The sequence below is a fragment of the Ctenocephalides felis genome, unplaced genomic scaffold (genome assembly GCF_003426905.1).
Source record: "Ctenocephalides felis isolate EL2017-DRISC unplaced genomic scaffold, ASM342690v1 CF-g0.4_SCAFFOLD_01886, whole genome shotgun sequence".
NCBI lineage: Eukaryota > Metazoa > Arthropoda > Insecta > Siphonaptera > Pulicidae > Ctenocephalides > Ctenocephalides felis.
Genome location: NW_020538040.1, coordinates 2,258,336 through 2,278,639, shown reverse-complemented (window position 1 = coordinate 2,278,639; position 20,304 = coordinate 2,258,336). Strand labels below are relative to the sequence as shown.

At 28.8% G+C, this 20,304-nt stretch overlaps 1 protein-coding gene across 1 annotated transcript in view; it reads left to right on the top strand.

Annotated features, from left to right (window-relative positions):
• Positions 1–17,686, top strand: part of LOC113378354 (twinkle protein, mitochondrial-like) — a 49,052-nt gene extending 31,366 nt beyond the window's left edge. Inside the window, exons 10-11 of the mRNA XM_026618891.1 lie at positions 12,167–12,496; positions 17,561–17,686. Of these exons, the coding sequence (XP_026474676.1) occupies positions 12,167–12,496; positions 17,561–17,686 (456 nt within the window). The remainder of the gene's footprint in view (positions 1–12,166; positions 12,497–17,560) is intronic.
• Positions 17,687–20,304: the final 2,618 nt, after the last annotated feature.

The following is a 20,304-nucleotide window of genomic DNA, read 5'->3' as shown; positions in this document are numbered from 1 at the left end:
AGTTTGCTCGTCAGTAGAGTCCCTTTTTCTATTTCATTAGTTTGCTAATATTCGTCAGTAATAATAATAATATAATAGTATAGGTTATATTATATTTAATTTTCTAATATCCCCATTGGTAGAGTATTATTTACATAGTTTGATTGTCAGTAGAGTTCTAAACAAAAAAAAATTCTAATATAATTTAGAAGAAATCTAGGTTACTCGTCAGTAGAGTCTCCTTTCTACATAAATAAATTGTAAGAGTTTTTATTAATTTAAATGCTTTAGGATTCTGGTTTCAAATTAATTGCTTTCATTGTCATTAAGACGTTTTGCTGAAGTTTCAACTATAAAACAACGGAGCAAATAAATAAAAGCTCTTTCGTAAGATAATTGAACATTTGATTTTTTTTTAAATTAATAAAGAATAAAATCATTTTATAATCATAGAACAATTCATAATATTTTAGTTCGTTTGTTAGTAGAGCCCTTTTTCGTCACAATAGAAATGCCTTAATGTTTTGTTTTCCTGTTAGTAGAGTTCTTTATCTTTCACTGAACAATGTTTCTCTTTAAATTGTTTGTCAGTAAAATCCCTTTTAGTTATTAAACTATCTCACTATTTTTTAACTTTGCTTGTCAGTAGCATCCTTTCTTACATAAATATTATAAAACCTAGTTTGCTCCTTAGAAATTATTTATATAGAAATAGAATCTACTGGAGAGGAAACTGGATTTCTTGTAAATTTCTGTCTTAAAAGGGACTCTACTGACATGCAAACTAGATATATGTATATATTATATATATATATATATATATATATATATATGTTTATTTTATAGGAAATTCCCGCAGATATAATTGTACAATCAGAGGCTCGTGTCGATGAGAAACATGAAAATATATACTTTCCTTTACACAATGCCGACAATCAATTAGACGGCTTCAAGGTAATATTTAAAATAAATACAAATAATAATAAAAACAAAAAAATCTCATACGGCAACACTATCAAAATAACTTCAGGCAGTTCAAATTAATTAGTATTACCGCGTGGTGTACTTATAGGTGTGAAGTCAAACTAATGTTATCTTCACACTTGTGATGTTAGATTTTGACAGTTGACAGTATAAATAATGTAGATAAAAAAATAATTTATATACTACTTATAATAAAGATTAATATATATTGTTTATATTTTTATTACAGGTTATAAATAGTTTAAACGGTCGAGAATCAACTTTACCACCAGTGGGTTGCAGTGGACTTGCAACTATGAAGAAAACTTCTACTTCAACAAAAACTAGTGCTTCCAAGTCGGCCGTTTTAGTATTATCGATTAAGGATTTTTTGGCGTTGCATACACAGAAATTAATAGTAAAATATTTTCATTATACTTTTTATTGTTAGCGTTTTAGTTAATAATTAAAGAGAAATATTTTTTATCCTTCAGGTACTCCTGTTTGTCTTCCCTACGGTTTAAAATCGTTACCCCAAACAATGTCTTCCGGCCCTTGAGAATTATTCAAAATTAATTTTGTGGTTTTTTGGAAACGATGCCAATAATTGGGACACTTCGAGGAATTTTGCAAAGAAATTGAGCGAAAAACGTTGTTTATTTATAAGGTAAGAGGAAAAGCACTCTACTGACGACCGAACTGGAAAATATTTTATATAAGGACTCTACTGACGAGCAAATCGAGATTTATTAGAGATTATTCATAAAAAAGGACTCTACTGACGAGCAAACTTTAAATTATTTTATAGCAAAAGAACTCTACTGACGAGCAAATTAGATTTTGTTTATAGCTAAGGGACTCTACTGGTGAACAAACTAAATTTTTTTATAATAGCAAAGGGACTCTACTGACGAGCAAATTAGATTTTGTTTATAGCTACGGGACTCTACTGACGAAAACCTAGAATTTTTTTGTAATAATAAAGAGACTCTACTGACGAGCAAATTAGTCAATTTAGTCAATAAAAAAGTCATTAGTCAATTAGGTAATAAAAAAAGAATTCTACTGACGAATAAACTAGAATTTTTTTTATAAATAAAAAAGGGAAGGGACTCTACTGACAAGCGAACCTTAAATTATTTTACAGCTAAGGGACTTTACTGGCGAACAAACTAAAAAAATTTTTAATAGCAAAGGGACTTTACTGATGAGCGAATCAGAATATTTTTTATTAAAAGGACTCTACTGACAAATAAACTAGAATTTTTTTTAAAGGGAGGGGACTCTACTGACTTACAAATTAATATTTTTAACTAATATTTATACAAAAAGGGACTCTACTGACAAGCAAACCTTAAATTATTTTATAGCTAAGGGACTCTACTGGCAAACAAACTAAAATTTTTTTATTAGCAAAGGACTCTACTACTGGCGAACAAACTAAAAAAACTTTTAATAGCAAAGGAACTCTACTGACGAGCAAATCAGATTTTTCATTAAAAAGGACTTTACTGACAGGCAAACTGTTACTTCTTTAAAAATGATATATAAAAAAGGACTCTACTGACGAGCAAACTGATATTTCTTACAAATTATATATAAAAAAGGACTCTACTGACGAACAAATGTTATTTCTTCTTACAAATTATATATAAAAAAGGACTCTACTGACGAGCAAAGTGATATTTCTTGAAAATCATATATAAAAAGGACTCTACTGACTAGCAAACTGAATTTCATAAAATATATTAGTAAGAAAATTCTACTCTACTTAAACTTATTATAAATTATTTGTATAAAACGAACTCTACTGACGAGCAAATTGTAGATTTCCTAAAAATCTAGTAAAATTTTTAATCACTTTGCAAAAAAACTCTACAACAGGTTATAAAGTATATCATGCGAAAAACTTTATACTAAAACAAGAAAATGACTTTTTTAAACTACAGACTATCTTTATTTACAAATCGAGTTTATATTACATTTATTTAAAACTGTTCAACACAGTTAAGTTTATGTTACGTGGGTTTTACTGTTACTTACCTCACATAACCATAGGTATATCAAGTACATATTTAAAAAATGTTACAAGAAATTATCTAATTGAATTGTATGTAATTAAAATATAGTTAGTATAATTTATTAGTATTAAATAATTATATTTATTATTTATTATATAAATTTTCATATTTTTAGGCCTACAGAAAATCAACAAAGACCCTACCAAGCGATAAGTACAAAACAAGATCTAAAACAGATTTTATCAAATGCCCAAACGATTTGGCATAAGGCTATCACAAGTTTTAGTGCTTTGCGAGAAGATGTTCTGTTGGAATTGCAAAATATAGAAAAGGTATGGAATTTAAACAATCGCATAATTTACAAATACTTGTAATATAGATAATTTGATAATTGATATTGGTATAAAGATATAATATTACAATTAATGATAAAAACACAAATATTATACCATAAATTCAAATTCAAATGTTAACGGTCGCGAAAGAGTTGACAGTACCAACCCGCGGCTAACTTCATTGTGTCGGGTACATTGTTCGTAATTAAATGCAGTAATTTCAAAACATTTTATATACAAATTATAATAAGTTGTTTTGCTGCATTCAATATGTAATTAGTTTTATCTTTATTTAATTATAACTTTAATTTAAATAAAACAATGTATGTGCAAATAGTTCTTACGGTTCTTACAACAAATTACTGCATAAATATATATATATATATATATATATATATATATATATATGAAGTTGTCGCATACGGGTTGACAGTTCCAGTTCCCAACGAGCGCGCGAAATTTAAAATAGACATTTCAATATAAACAGTTTTTGTTTAAATTTAATTAACAACTTTTTTGATATTAAAACTAACTTTAGGCGAAGTGAAGATTATTGGATTGTATACAAAACTGGTTTGTGATTATCTTAAAATAAATGAAAGATAATAAACTAATAAATAAGGACAGAGTACGAACATAATATGAAAGGAAACAGGACAGAGTACGAATTATTTTTATCATAATATAATTAGTCGTGAATTTTGAATTACACATTTTAATTTAAACAGTTTTGATCATTTATATTTGTAATTTGAATTTACTTTATCTATTAATTAGTTGTTATCATTATTAAATCATTAAAGGTATGGGAATTTAAATAATTGCATTATTGTGTATTATGTGTACAACTTTGCTTCCGCCGTTTTTCAAGGGAAATTCTTTACAATAACGTCGGAAGCAAAGTTGTACATGTAATGCATTTTTAAATACATTTTAAAGTATACCGAGTTGTTGTAGGTCATCATAATGTTAGACAATATTGTAAATTGTTTAATTTTCAACAAATTTGCCGAAGACATCGTTCATATTAAACAAATGGTTTAGAAGTTATGGCATGTATGATACATCAGTGCTTTAAATTTCACACAACTTTGCTTCCGCCGTTTTTCGATACGAATTCTTCACAATAACGGCGGATGCAAAGTTGTACACGTGATATGTTTTCAAATGCTATTTTAAAGTATGCCGAGCTGTTGTACGGCTTCATAATGTCAGACAACATTGCAAATTATTTAATTTCGAACAAATTTGCCGAATGCTTCGTTCACATCAAACGAATGGTTTAGAAGTTACAAGCATTGAAACAAAAATTTTCACCAATGTACTATATTCCAAATCAAGATATCAATGCACACTGTATGAAAAAAATCTGTGACATATCGTAGTTTGTATGGAAACTAGTATACTTTACACTCGAATCATTTGTTTGGTTTCAATTGCAATTTAAAGTATACCGAGTTGCTTTAGGGCATTGTGACATTAGACAATATTGTAGATTGTTTAATTTTGAACAAATTTGCCGAATATTTCATTGAATTTGGATGAACTGTTCAAAAGTTGCAAGAGTATAAGCTATATTTCGTACTGCCGGTCAAATATGAGTTAAAAAGTTTGACTTCAAATATTTTATACTCATATTTTATTTATGTAAGGCTAAAAATTAACAAAACATCCGTAGTTTATGTATACATATATTTTTTCAAATGAATTTTAATCATAAACTTGCCTTGGTTGAACAGTGAGTCATTTTTTTTAATCTACAAGATCTATATTTTATTTTGCTCGTCAGTAGAGTCCTTTTTTTAATCTAATACATTGATATTAAACGTTGTTCGTCAGTAGATTCCTTTTTCATCTTGATTAATATAATTTGCTCGTCAGTAGAGTCCCTTTTTTAATCAGATATTTTAATTTGCTTGACAGTAGAGTCTCCTAATTAATTTGCTCGTCAGAAAAGTCTCTTTCTTTAATCTGTTAAATTTTATTTTTTTAGATATATTTAGTTCCTTTGTCAGTAAAATTTGTAGCTTCTTATATTATTTTATTTTTGATTAGTAGAATCTTTTAAAAATAAAATAAATTTAATATACACATCTCTGAAATTGTACTGGATGCTAAAATATTACAGGTCTATGTTAAGTGACCGATATAAGTTTATTTAATTTTTCATTGAATAAATCTACTATCTCCACGTACCATCAAATTCATATAACTCGCCTCAAGCAAAATGCCATTTACACCACTAAATTACACTAACATTTGTACTAAAAATATATCACTAACGCTTACCATGCGTAATCGAGCCTAAGTAAAAATGTATGGAAAAGCGTAGTGTTAGGTTCGGACGACATGGGAAGCATATAAGTTAAATCTTAATTTTTGCCAAAAAGTAACTTCAACTGTCTTGTTATTAATTCATTATCTATTATAAGGTAGCTGGTGTCAAATGGAAACGTTATCCTGTCTTGAATCGAATATTAAAAGGACACAGACGAGGTGAGCTGACAGTTTTAACAGGACCTACGGGCAGTGGAAAGACTACATTTATGAGCGAATATCTTTGGACTTGGCAATGCAAAGGGGTAAATAATAATATATAGTTGCATATTGTTAGAAAGCCAATAAAATTATCTACAAATCTGTATATAACACTTTACTACGTTTCAAACAAATTATTCACAACATAGAATTTATAGTTAATTATAAAACACAAACTTTATATTGTAAATTCAAATTCAAATGCTAACGGTCAAAAAAGTGTTACAGTACCATCCCGCGGCTAACTTCATGCTGTTGGGTACATTGTTCAAAATTAAATGCAGTAATTTTAAAACATTTTATATACAAATTAGTATATGAATTAGTTTCATCGGTTGCACTTTTTTATATACACGTTTATTTTATTATAAATAATTAAAATATAATATTAGTATTATATATTGTTAATAATAAGTTTTTCTTTTATTTTTAGGTTAGTACTCTATGGGGTAGTTTTGAGATCCAGAATGCACGATTGGCTCGAGCAATGCTGCAGCAGTTTAGTGGAATTAAATTAGATGATAATCTGCAGGAGTTTGATTATTGGGCTGATAAGTTTGAGGAGTTGCCGATTTATTTATGATGTTCCATGGGCAGCAGAGTATTAAAGTCGTTATGGATGTAAGTAGATTTTTTTTATAAAATTTTGACTTTTATGTTATTATAACAAAAAATTGACGAAACTCATTAATGTCTAACCAAATTCTAAATTCACTAATTTTTCTTAATTAATTTTGTTTGAAAAGTTATTAAACGTTTTGTAGACAGATTTATTAAACAAATTTGTAGACAATTTTATTACCTTTCTAGCAATATATAACACTATTGTTGTATTTTAATTATTTATAACAAAACGAACATGCAACCGATGAAATTAGCATACAAATTGAATGCAGCAAAACAACAGATTATAATTAACTTCCCGTAGGGTAAGTTATAGTAATCGTCCAAAAATCGAAATCAAAAATTTTTACATTTCTCGACGTTTTGAAGGTTTCTGAACATTTTGGCATACCTCAGAAAAAATGGATGTGTGTGTGTGTGTGTGTGTGTGTGTTTTGTATGTCCGCGTTTTTTCGTCCACGTTTTCGGGCGCACGGATCAACCGATTTGAATGGTTTAAAAAACATTCGATTCCTATTGATAGGGAGATGTGCTGATTAGTTTTTGGCAAAGGTAGGTCCAGCCGTTACGGAGATATGGAGCAAAGAGTGCAAAAAATAGAAAGCGAATTTTGAGAGAACGGATCAACCGATTTGAATGGTTTAAAAAACATTCGATTCCTATTGATAGGGAGATGTGCTGATTAGTTTTTGGCAAAGGTAGGTCCAGAGGTTTCGGAGTTACAGAGCTAAATTTAAAAAAAATGGCTGTTTTTGAGAGAACTAAGCGTCCGATTTAAATGATTCAAAGAACTTTCTGCTTTTTTCAACAAAACAATTGATTTTGGAAAAAAAAATTTTTTGTTTTCTAATTTTTTTTCAAAAATTTTTTTTTGTAATTTTGGACTAAAAATTCAAAAAATCACCCAAGCTAAGCACAGTCTAAGCGCCACTCTGGTAGAAATGTTTACGCAAGTGCGTTTAGACTGTTTGTGTACTGGAGCACTTTTCCAATTTTGTGAAAATTATTGAAAAATGTGAAAATGCCGCCAAACTGAGCACAGTATAAGTGAAAATGTCGCACAGAATTATTTGCAAATGCGTTTAGACTGTGACTATGCGGGAGCACTTTTTCAATTTTGTGTAAATTTGGCAACTATTTTTTTTTTGGAATTTGATTCGAAATGAAATGACGATTGTTAATGTTCTGGAGATGATAAATTGATTTATTTATAATTAACTTTCCATAGGGTAAGTAATCGCAAAAAAATCGAAAATGAAAATTTTTATATATCTTCACGTTTCAGAGGTTTCTGAATATGTTGGCATACCTTGGAGAAAATTGATGTATGTGTGTGTGTGCGTGCATGTGTGTGTGTTCGGATACAAATTTTCGTCGACGATTTTGAGAACACGGATAAAGCAATTTGAATAATTCAAAAAACATTCTAGCCGTTCCGAAGATATGGGGCAAAAAGGGTCAAAAACGGTAACTTAGTTTTTAAGAGAACGGAGCGTTCGATTTGTATAGTTCAAAAAACATTTTACTTGTATTAACAAGATGAAGATTTGATCAAATTTTCATGAAGATAGGACTAGCGGTTTCGGAGATCTAGTAAAAAAACTAAAAAAAAATAACATTTGGCGGTCAACAATAATCATTAGACATTAGACATATGCATATCAAATTATCAGATATTTTATTGAGATTTTTACAATAAGTATAAGTTTTGTTTACATTCCTATGGGTTCCGTACCATTGTTTTTCTGTTAGACAGCGACGCGGCGCTTACGCGCTTTATTTTGTCTCTATGCATTAAAGCAGTACGATTGCTTTGAAAAAAAGTTCAGATCTTCCAAAATATATCAAAATGAAGATACATTTTTTCCAAAAAAAAATTTTATAAAAAAAATTGTTTAAAATTTTTTTTTTAAAAAAATTTTATTTTCAAAAAAAGTAATTTTTTGTCCAATTTAAAATTTCTAAAAAATCTTATTTTTTCGAAGTAAAATTTTTTCAAAAATGTTAATCGTTTTTAAAAAAATAATAATTTTTGGTACGGGAAGTTGCAGCAATTTGCCTCAAGGCACGATGCCTTAATTGCCTTAAGACAGAATTCCACTTACAGCTAGTTTGTATATGAAATGTTTTAAAATTACTGCATTTAATTCGTAACAATATACTCAACACGCATGAAGTTGTACACGGGCTGGTACTGTCAAAGATTTTTTGGCAGTTGATATTTGAATTTGAATTTACAATATAATGTATGTGTTCCTAAATGAATTTCTTAATTAGTTTGCTCGTCAGTACAGTTCCTTTCTTCTATTCTCTTACAATTAGTTGGCAGAATTTCTTTTCTTTTTTGAGTAAAAGTTTGCTGATTTAGTTTTGATGATTCTGAATCTTTCTTTTCCGAGATTTCGAGTTCTTTTTCACTTCTTTTTGTTCACTCATTAGTAAAGTCCTTTTCCTTTTTTAGTTGGTTCGACATGTTTTAGTTTGGTTAATTTTTGTTTGTTTGTCAGTAGAGTTCATTCTTTCATTTTATTTTAATTTGCTTCTTAGTAGAGTCTTTTTTCTTTTCTCCTTTGGACATTTTTTAGTTTATTTAATTTGGGTTTATTTGTCTGTAGAGTTCATTTTTTATTTTTTTATTTTGTTTGTTTGATTTTTTTCATTTTCGTCAGTTGAGTTTTTTTCTTCATTTGCTTTCATGTTCTTTTTTAGTTTGCTTATTAGTAGAGTCCTTTTGTTTTTTTTTAGTTTATTTAACATTTTGATATTTTTCAGCTTGTTTAATTTTAGTTTGTTTGTCAGTAGAGTTCTTTTTAACTTTTTTTAGAATTCATACACTTTTAGAGTTCTTTTTACAATTATTCTTTAAATTGATCGTGAGTAGAGTCCTTTGACTTTTATCTTAATTTCTTTTATATCTTCAACATCAAAACTAAGTTTGCGCGTCAGTAGAGTTCTGTTTTATAGTTTGCAATTCAATTTGTTTGTCAGTAGAGTCCTTTTTTTTATATGAAATTTCAAGTTTTCCATATCGAATTTCAAGTTTGCTTGTCAGTAGAGTCTTTTCATCAACTAATTTTATTTTAAGTTTGTATTTTATTTGCTCGAGTCTTTTTTTCGTGTTCATTTAGAGTTTATTTATTGGTCAGTGATGTCTTTTTTCTTTTCGCATCGATTTACGTTTCTATATTTATTTTGCTCGTCAGTAGAGTCCCTTTTTAAATCTAGATAAAAACGCTTACCATGTATATCCAAGCCTAAGGAAAAACGTATGAAAAACTTTTGGGTTAGGTCCGGACCACATGGCAAGTTTTTAATTAAAAATCGATTAAAACTTCAAAAAAAAAACTTAAAATCCTCATTCACTCATACTTAAGTCCTTCATCACTTACCCCTATATCCTTTAAATTTAATCATTAAAATATAAAAAGAAAATAAAATTGCACGGTGTGAAACACGCTTTATGGTAAAGCCTTTACCACACGTGCAATTTTATATATTGTGCGCGAGAATACTTTTATATGAAACCGGATACATGTGTTGAGGGCTTTAGCGCTTAAAGCTGTTTTCACACTTGAGATTTCAAGAAAAAATCGAATAAAACTTGAAATAAAATCTGAAAGTTTTATAAATTATTAAAAAATTGTAAGACTTGTTTAAAGGTAAAATGTAACTTCAATGTGTAATAAAATAAATAAATATGTAATGAAAAAAATAAAAAAACAAAATATAGTTTGCATTGGGAAAAATGGATTATACTAAGGGCCAAAATACTGTGATATCTTATTTTATTTTGCTCGTCAGTAGAGTCCTTTTTATCACCTTTTTCTAAATATGCTTGTCAGTAGAGTCCCTTTTATCATCTTTTTCTGAATTTTTGCTCGTCAGCTGAGTTCTTTTGTTGTCTGAAATGAACTCACATTATTAGTTTTTGAATTTGCTCGTCAGTAGAATCCCTTTCTTATCTTTTAGATCAAAATTAAAGTTTGCTCGTCGGTAGAGTCCTCTTTTTCAATATTTTAAATAAAAATTAAAGTTTTCTTATCAGTAGAGTCCTTGTTTCAATATTCTGGAACAAAATTAAAGTTTGTTCGTCAGTAGAGTCCCTTTATTCAATATTCTAGATCAAAATTAAAGTTTGTTCGTCAGTAGAGTCCTTTTTTAAATATTCTAGATAAAATTTAAAGTATGCTCGTCAGTAGAGTTCATTTTTTCAAATATTCTTGATAAAAATCAAGTTTGCCCGTCAGTAGAGTCTCTTTATTTAATATTCTAGATAAAAATCGAGTTTGCTCGTTAGTAGAGTCCCTTTTTATATTTTAGTTTGTTTGTCAGTAGAGTCTCTTTTTATTAGCAATTTCAGTTGAGATTTTTTTGTGTCCGTTTCAGTTTTTATTTTATTTGCTCGAGCCTTTTTTTGTCGTGTTTATATTTAATTTTTCTTTTTTGTCTTGTTTTTTTATTCATCACGAAAGTCTATATTTAATTTGCTCGTTAGTAGAATCCTTTTTTATATTCTGTCCTGAAATTAAGTTTGCTCGTCAGTAGAGTCCTCTTTTACTCCATGTTGCTTTATCAATGATCAAACTAAATAATAAAGACAAAAGGGACTCTACTGATGAGCAAACCTAAAATTTGATCTAGACTTTACTGACTTTACTGACGAGTAAACTTTAGTTTTTATCCTACTGTCGAGCAAACTACTGTGATATCTTATTTTAGTTTGCTCGTTAGTAGAATCCTTTTGTACAGCTATTTTCGAACAACTTTAGTGTTTAAATCCACTTTCATATGCAAAATTTCGTTTGAAAATGGATTAAAATTTTAAAAAACTTGTAATTCTAATTAAATATGTTGGTAAAATAAAAATGCTTCCTTCAAAATTACTACGTTTATTTTAGATGCTACTTGTTTCGCCATTCTGGAGCAAGAAAAATAATTTGACATAGTTTTAACATAAACAAAAAAATAAGATCTATGAATATAAGATGGCGAATTTTATGATTTCTTTTGTGTTTATATAAATGTACTTGAAAATGAAACCATTTTGTTAATTCTATTCTCGAAATTGGACATTCAGTTTGTTCGTCAGTAGAGTCCCTTTTCGTATAATTTTTCGATGTCACATTCTACGAATTTAACTATCAAAACTAGATGCATATTGCTCATCTGTAGAGTCGTTTTTTGAGTAAAAATTTGCTTATTATGTTCTTTTTTTTTACTTTTTTTAGTTTGCTCGTCAGTAGAGTCCCTTTTTTGCCTTTTAGTTTGCAATTTGTATGTCAGTAGGGTTCTTTTTATATTTTTCTTAATTTATATATCAGTAGAGTCCCTTTTTATCTTTCACATCAAATTTCAAAGTTGCCTGTCAGTAGAGTCTCTTTTTCATCAGCCAAGTCAGTTGAGACTTTTTTTTTGTGTTCTGTTTCAGTTTTTTTTTTTTAAATTTGCTAGTCAGTAGATTCCCTTTTATTATTTTATTCTGAATTTTTGCTAGTCAGTAGAGTTCTTTTGTTGTCTGAAATTACCTCACACTATTAGTTTTTGAATTGAATTTGCTCGCCAGTTGGGTTCTTTTTACTAGTTTTTGAAGTAAAACTTCTTTAGGCGCGACTAGGGACTTCTTCGCGACTTCTTTAGGCTCGAACTATTCCTTATTCAAACATATCTTAAAACCCTTAAACTCACCCTTATATCCTTCACCCTTAGGCAGTAGAACACGCCCAATACGTCCACGACATCTCCCACGTCATCATAGACAACGTCCAATTCATGATGGGGATATCCTTCGACGACCGCGGTGGCGCCGCCAACGACAAGTTCCACAGACAGGACTCGATCATAGCTCACTTCAGACAGTTTGCGACCAGGAAGAACTGTCATGTCACTTTGGTCATACATCCGAGGAAGGAGAGGGACAGCGAGGATCTGAATGTGCATTCTATATTTGGAAGTGCTAAGGCTACGCAGGAGGCTGATAATGTGTTGATTGTGCAGGATAAGAGGTTGAGTTCTGTTAGAGGGAAGAAGTATTTGCAGGTAATAATAATAAATAATAAGTCGTTAGTAGAGTCCTTTCGATGTAAATGGTATATAAAAAGTCTATTTTGCTCGTCAGTAGAGTTCCTTTTTATATTTTAGCTCAAAATTAAAGTTTGCTTGTTAATAGAATCCCTTTTTTAGATAGAAATGAATAAGGAATTTAGTTGGCTTGTCAGTAGTCATTTTTTACATAGAAATTTCTTAGAAATCCCGTTAGCTCGTCAGTAGAGTTCTCTTTTTTAATCTTTTATATCAAAATATTTATTTTGCTCGTCAGTGTAGTCCCTTTTTCTAGTCAGTATTTGTTTGCCAGTAGAGTCCCATTTTAATATTTTATCTCAAAATTTAGTTCGCTCGTCAGTAGAGTCCCTTTTTGTATCTTCTACTTTTCTAATTATATTTGCTCGTCAGTAGAGTCCATTTTTTATTTTCTAGATCAAAATTGAAGTTTGTTTGTTAGTAGAGTTCTTTTTTATGCTCTAAATCAAAATTTATTTTGATCGTTAGTAGAGCTCTTTTTTTTCTATATAAAAATCGAGTTTGCTCGTCAGTAGAGTCCTTTTTTCTGTTAATTTACTTTGCTCGTCAGTAGAGTCCTTTTCACATTCTAGATTATTACTGACTTTGTTCGTCAGTAGAGTCCTTTTATAAATAGAAATTTCTTAGAAATCATGATTGCTTGTCAGTAAAGCCCAATTTTTGTCTTTTAGTTTACAAGTTTGCTCGTCGGTATAGTCCCTTTTTAATCTTCTATATTATAATATTTGCTTGTCAGTAGAGTCTCTCTGTTTAACTTTAAGATCAAAATTGAAGTTCGTTTGTTAGTAGAGTTCCTTTTTTAATATTCTAGGGCATAGTATAAGTTCGCTCGTCAGTAGAGATCGATTTTTAAAAATTAATTTTGCTTGTCAGTAGAGTTTCTTTTTTAGTGGTAATTTAATTTGTTTGTCAGTAGAGTCCCTTTTTTATCCTTTATTTTAAAAATAATTATTTTGCTCGTCAGTAGAATCCTTTTTATCTTTTAGTTCCAAAATTAAAGTTTGCTCGTCAGTAGAGTTTCTTTTTTAAAATTAAGTTTGCTTGTCAGTAGAGTCTCTTTTTTATTTTCTAGATCAATATTAAGGTTTGCTCGTCAGTAGAGTCCCTTTGCTTTTCTCGTAATTCGTTTTGTTCGTCAGTAGAACCCCTTTTTAATCTTCTAGAATAAAATTAAGTTTGCTCGTTAGTAGAGTCCCTTTTTAATATTTTAGCCCAGAATTAAAGTTTGCTCGCCAGCAGAGTCATTTTTAGAACGAAATTTCTTAGAAATCATGTTTGTTCGTCAATAGAGTCTTCTTTTTGTTTTTTAGTTTTAGCAATTCAAGCATGCTCGTCAGTAGAGTCCCTTTTTTAATTTTTCAGATCGAAATTCATTTTGCTCGTCAATAGAGTCCCTTTTCTTATTTTCTACGTTAAAATATTTATTTTGCTTGTCAGTAGAGTCCTTTTTCATATTTTAGCTCCTAATCAAAATTTGATCGTCAGTAGAGTCCTTTTCTCGTTTTTATTTTTTGTTAGTTTGATGATTGACAATGTTTAAATTTTTTAACTTCCCAATTGATGATTGATGGTTTAATAAAGGGACTCTACTGACGAGCAAACTTTAATTTTTATCTAGAATATTGTAAAAAAGGGACTCTACTGACGAGCAAACTGAAGCAGAGTTTTTGACATTGAAATTTCTAAACTTAATTTAAGAATATTTTTATAATATCGATTTTGTTTTATATTATTTTTTACACTTAACTAATAATACAATATTAATTTCTAAACTAATATTGGTTGTTAGTAGAGTCCCTTAAATAGATATTTTTAAGAAATTTAGTTTTCTTGTCAGTAGAGTCATTTTTTTGTTATTTTTCTTTGTCAGTAGAGTTTTGTTTTGTATTTTGGCTCAAAATTAAAGTTTGTTTGTCAGTAGAGTCCCTTTTCTTATTTTCTACATATTTTTTTTTTATTTTGCTTGTTAGTAGAGTCCTTTTTTCATCCTACAGTCTAAAATTGAATTTTGGTTTAGAAAATTGAAAAAAAAGAGACTCTACTGACGAGCAAACATGATTTCAAAGGAATTTTTTGAGATCAACTTAATTTAAAAAACAAACTGAGAAAAAAGAACTCTACTGACAAGCAGAATGAAAGATTGAAGAAATTTAAAATGGAACTCTACTGACGAGCATACTTTAATTTCGATCTAGAAGGGACTCTACTGATGAGCAAATTTGAATTTTGTATTAGAACATGAAAAAGAGACTCTACTGACGAGCGAACTTTCTTGGGCTTAAATATAAAACAGAACTCTACTGACAAGCAAATTTTAATTTAAGGCTAAAATATAAAAAGGACTCTACTGACAAGCAAAATGAATATTTTAATATAAAAGATAAGAAAAGAAACTCTACTGACAAGCAAAATAAATATTTTAATATAAAAGATAAGAAAAGGGACTCTACTGACAAGCAAAATAAATATTTTAATATAAAAAATAAGAAAAGGGACTATACTAACGATCGAATTAAATTGTTTGTCAATAGAGTCTTCTTTATCTTAAATTTGCTCGTCAGTAGAGTCCATTGTTTATCTTCAACATCAAAATTGCTTTTAAATAGAAAACTTAATTTGCTAGTCAGTACAATCTCTTTTTAACATTAAGTTTCCTTGTTAGTAGAATCCCTTTTTGGTAATTCTTTGGTAAACGACGAAAAAGGACTCTACTGACGATCTAGAATATTAAAAAAGGGATTTTTATCTAGAATATTGGAAAAAAGGGACTCTACTGACGAGCAAATTTGAATTTTAATATAGAAAACGAGAAAAGGAACTCTACTGACAATAAACTTTAATTTTGAATCCACTGACTCTACTGACGAGCAAAGAAAAATAAAAACAAAACCCTACTGACGAGCAAAATAAATAATTTAATATAAAAAATAAGAAAAGAGACTCTACTGACAAATTAATTAAATTACCAGAAAAAAGAAACTCTACAGAAAGCAAAGCAGAGAATTTGTTTGATCATGAAACTTAAAAGTCAGTCATTAGAATTTTTTCCTTAAAAATTGAATGTGAATTTAGTTTGTTCGTCAGTAGAGTTCCTTTTTAACGTTTTAACCCAAAAATTAAGTTTTCTCGTCAGTAGAGTCCCTTTTCTTATTTTCTACAATAAAATATTTATTTTACTTGTCAGTAGAGTCCTTTTTTAATCTTCTAAATCAAAATTAAAGTTTGCTCGTCAGTAGAGTCTTTTTTTTATCCTTTAGAACAAAATTTATTTTTGGTCGTCAGTAGAGTCCTTTTTTTTTGTTATTTGTCTTTGCTCGTCAGTAGTGTCTCTTTTTTAAATTTGAGATCCAATTTTACGTTGCTCGTCAGTAGAGTCCCTTTTTAAAAATTAAGTTTGCTTGTCAGTGGAGTCCCTTTTTTCTGGTAAATCACTTTGCTTGATAGCAGAGTCTATTTTTTCTGGTAATTTAGTTTGCTCGTTAGTAAAGTCCCTTTGATATTTTAGCTCAATATTTAAGTTTGCTTGTCAGTAGTGTCCTTTTTTTTATTTTATTTTGCTTATCAATAGAATCCATTTTTATTCTCTAGTACAAAATTGAAGTTTGCTCGTCAGTAGTATCCATTTTTTAACATTTAGATCTAGATTTAATAATTTGCTCGTCAGTAAAGTTCCTTTTTTACATTATAGATTACTACAGGTAAATTATTTGTCAGTAGAGTCCTTTTTTGTTATTTTTCTTTGCTCGTCAGTAGAGTTTTTTTGTTATTTTTCTTTTATCGTCAGTAGAGTTCTGTTTTATATTTCAGCTCAAAATTAAAGTTTGTTCGTTAGTAGAGTCCTTTTTTAAATAGAATTTTTTTAGAAATCATGTTTGCTCGTCAGTAGAGTCCCCCTTTTACTTAGTTTGCAATTAAGTTGTTAGTAAAGTCCCCTTTTCATGTTTTAGTACAAAATTGAAATTTGCTCGTCAGTAGAGTCCCTTTTTCTGGTAACTTAGTTTGCTCGCCAGTAGAGTCTCTTTTTTATATTTTAAATACTCTAGATTAATATTTTGTTTACTCGTCTGTAGAGTCCCTATTTTTCTGACAATTTAATTTGTTCGTTATTGAGGTCCCTTTTTTTAAAAATAAGTTTGTTTATCAGTAGAGACCCTTTTTGTCTTGTATTGCAAAATTTAAGTTGTCAGTTGAGCCATTGTCTGGTCTTTTTTTGTGATTTAATTTGCTTATCAGTAGAGTTCCTTTTTATTTTCTAAGGTTATATATAATTTGCTCGTCAGTAGAGTCCTTTTTTCTATTATTTTATACTTAAAAATTTATTTTGCTCATCAGTAGTCTCATTTTTTAATATTCTTGATCAAAATTTAAGCTTGCTCAAAAGTAGGGTCTCTTTTTTCTGCAATTTAGGTTGCTCGTCAGTAGAGTTCTTTTATATAAATGATACCTAAGAAGTTCAGTTTGCTCGTCAGTAGAATTTCTTTTTTTTCTTCTAGGTCAAAATAAAAAAGAGACTCTACTAACAATTTAAGGAAATTATTTTTCTACATAACTTTTGTATTAAAACATATTGTTACGCAACCAAAAAACGATCAAACTTTTGTGTTTTACGTCTATGTTTTAAAGTATGAAGGTCGTCCTTAGAACTTTCGTATATGGATCGAGCACTGAGTGCGTCAAAAATTCTGTTTGACAGTTTTCAGTAAAGTCTAATGCTAGAAGTCGAGGCTTGTGATTCGGTCGTATATTCTGGACTTATTTTTTGTATTTATATTGCAAATATGCACAAGAGATGTAGTATACATAATTTTGATTAATTTTTTATAATTAATTAAAATTAAATTATATCACGCATATCAAATCGAACTAAGATACAATATAATGATGGTATAAATACTTTTAATTCTTGACAAGAGCCTGAAATAATATCTATTATTATTGATTACGGCTTGTTATGAATAAATAAATAAAAAATAAATAAATAATTTACAATCAGTACTTAATTTTTTTTTTTTTTAATTTTAGATTGCCAAAAACAGATACAGTGGAGACTTGGGTATAATGCCAATGGAGTTTGATAAAACCAGTTTAAGTTATGCAAGTAAAAAGAAAAGGTCTGAGGAAAAGTCTGAGAAACAAGAACAACAATAATAATTAATTATTGTTATCGATTTAAAGGAACAAAAGTCAAAGTAATCTGTTTGTGCCATTGTAAGGATATAAACTCATTGACTGTGAAATTATTAATCTTGATTAATAGATAGTATTTAATAATTGGTAGTCTTCTAGTCTATTTTTATAAAACGTTATATATAGTTGTTGGTATGTATTATTGTTACATATATATTAATAAATAGTTTGATACATTTTTTACAAAGGAAGAGTTTAGCTAAAAAATTAGATTCTATCATTTTATGTAGGACTAGATTTTCAGAAAGTATTTTTTAAAGTATTATTCTTTTAATCAATGCAATTTCTAATTTTAATTAGCACATTTTCATAACGTATTGCAAAAATATATTTTACTTAAACCCAAATATTACATTGTAAATTTAAATTCAAATCTCAACCGTTAAAACAAGAGTTGACAGTACCCATTCGCGAACAACTTCATGCTGTTGGGTACATTGTTCAAAATTAAATGCAGTAATTTCAAAACAATTTATATACAAAATTTTAAATAAGCACCTTTTCATAACATATTCCAAAAGTATATTTTAGTTAAACACAAATATTACTTTGTAAATTCAAATTCAAATATTAACAGTCAAAACAAGAGTTGACAGTACAGACCCGAGGACAACTTCATTGTTGTGTTGGGTACATTGTTCAAAATTAAATGCAGTAATTTTAAAAGATTTTATATACAAATTAGTTTCATCGGTTGCACGATTATTTTGATGTAAATAATTAAAATATAACAATAGTATTAAATATTGTTAGAAAGCCAATTAAATTGTTTATAAATCTGCATTTTAACAGTTTGCTAGTGTTGGAACAAAATTATTACATATTATATATTAGAGTTCCCTTTTCTATTTGCTCGGCAGTAGAGTTTTTTTTTAAGAAAGTCCTTGCTTCTGATCCGCACAGAATGTTATTTAAATAGTAATTGTTTATTACTGTTTAAAATAACATTTATTAATTAGTAACATTTTATTTAAATTTAATTGATTTTATTCTTGTTCTTTTACCCTCGGTATGTAAATTTATCAGCATTTGTATCAAAATTTAATACTTAATGTTAATGATAAAACATGTACATTATACTGTAAATTTAAATTCAAATGTCAACCGTCAAAACAAGAGTTGACAGTACCAACCCGCGGACAACTTCATTGTGTTGAGTACATTGTTCAAAATTAAATGCAGTTATTTTAAAACATTTTATATACAAATTATAATAAGTCCGGGATTGCTCAAGAATTATTTATAAGAAAAGACTCTACTGACGAGCTAACCGGGATTTCTTAGAAATTATTTGTATAAAAAATATAAGCGTTTTTTTTTTAGAAATTGCTTATATAGGAAAGGACTCTACTGACGAGCAAACTAGAAAATTTTTATAGGAAAGGACTCTACTGACGAGTACACCTAGATTACTTAGAAACTATTCATAAGAAAGGACTCTACTGAATGTCTACTGACGAACAACTAAAAAATTTGTATAGGAAAAAACACTACTGACGAACAAACCGGGATTTCTTAGGAATTACTAATATAAAATGACTCTACTAACGAGCAAACTAGAAAATTGTTCACAGGAAAGGACTCTACTGACGAGTAAAACTAGATTACTTGGCAATTTTTATGAGAAAAGACTCTACTGACGAGCAAACCGGGATTTATTACAAATTATTAATATAAAATAACTCTACTAACAAGCAAACTAGACGATTGTTTCCAGAAAAGGACTCTACTGACGAGTAAATCTAGATTACTTGGGATTGTTTATGAGAAAGGACTCTACTGACGAGCAAACTAGAAAATGTTTATAGGGAAGGACTTTACTGACAAAAAAACTAGAAATTGTTTATAGGAAAAGACTCTACTGACGAGTAAATCTAGATTACTTAATAATTATTCATGAGAAAGGACTCTACTGGCGAACAAACTAGAAATTTTTTATAGGAAAGGACTTTACTGACAAAAGAACTAGAACATTTTCATACAAAAGGACTCTACTGACGAGTAAATCTAGATTACTTGGGATTGTTTATGAGAAAGGACTCTACTGACGAGCAAACTAGAAAATGTTTATAGGGAAGGACTTTACTGACAAAAAAACTAGAAATTGTTTATAGGAAAAGACTCTACTGACGAGTAAATCTAGATTACTTAAAAATTATTCATAAGAAAGGACTCTACTGACGAGCAAACTGGAATTTATTTTATTATTTACTAGGAAAGGACTATACCGACAAGCAAATTAAAATTTTGTAGAAATTTATATTCAGAATAGCATTCCACTGAAAAGGAAATTAGTTTGATTACAAATCTGATTGAAAAACAAGAAAAAGAACCTACTGATGAGTAAACAAGAATCGGGGACTCCACTGACGAGCAAACAAGAAAAAGGGACTCTACTGACGAATAAATTTAGATTTTTTAAGAGTTTACATAGGAAAATGAAAAAGGAAGTCTGTTGAAGAGCAAACTGGACTTTTTGGTTATAAAAATGACTCTATATTTGGTTATCAGGTAATAAAATATATTGCATAAATTACATAATTCGTTCTCTATTGCTTGTGAAATTATATTGCAACAAA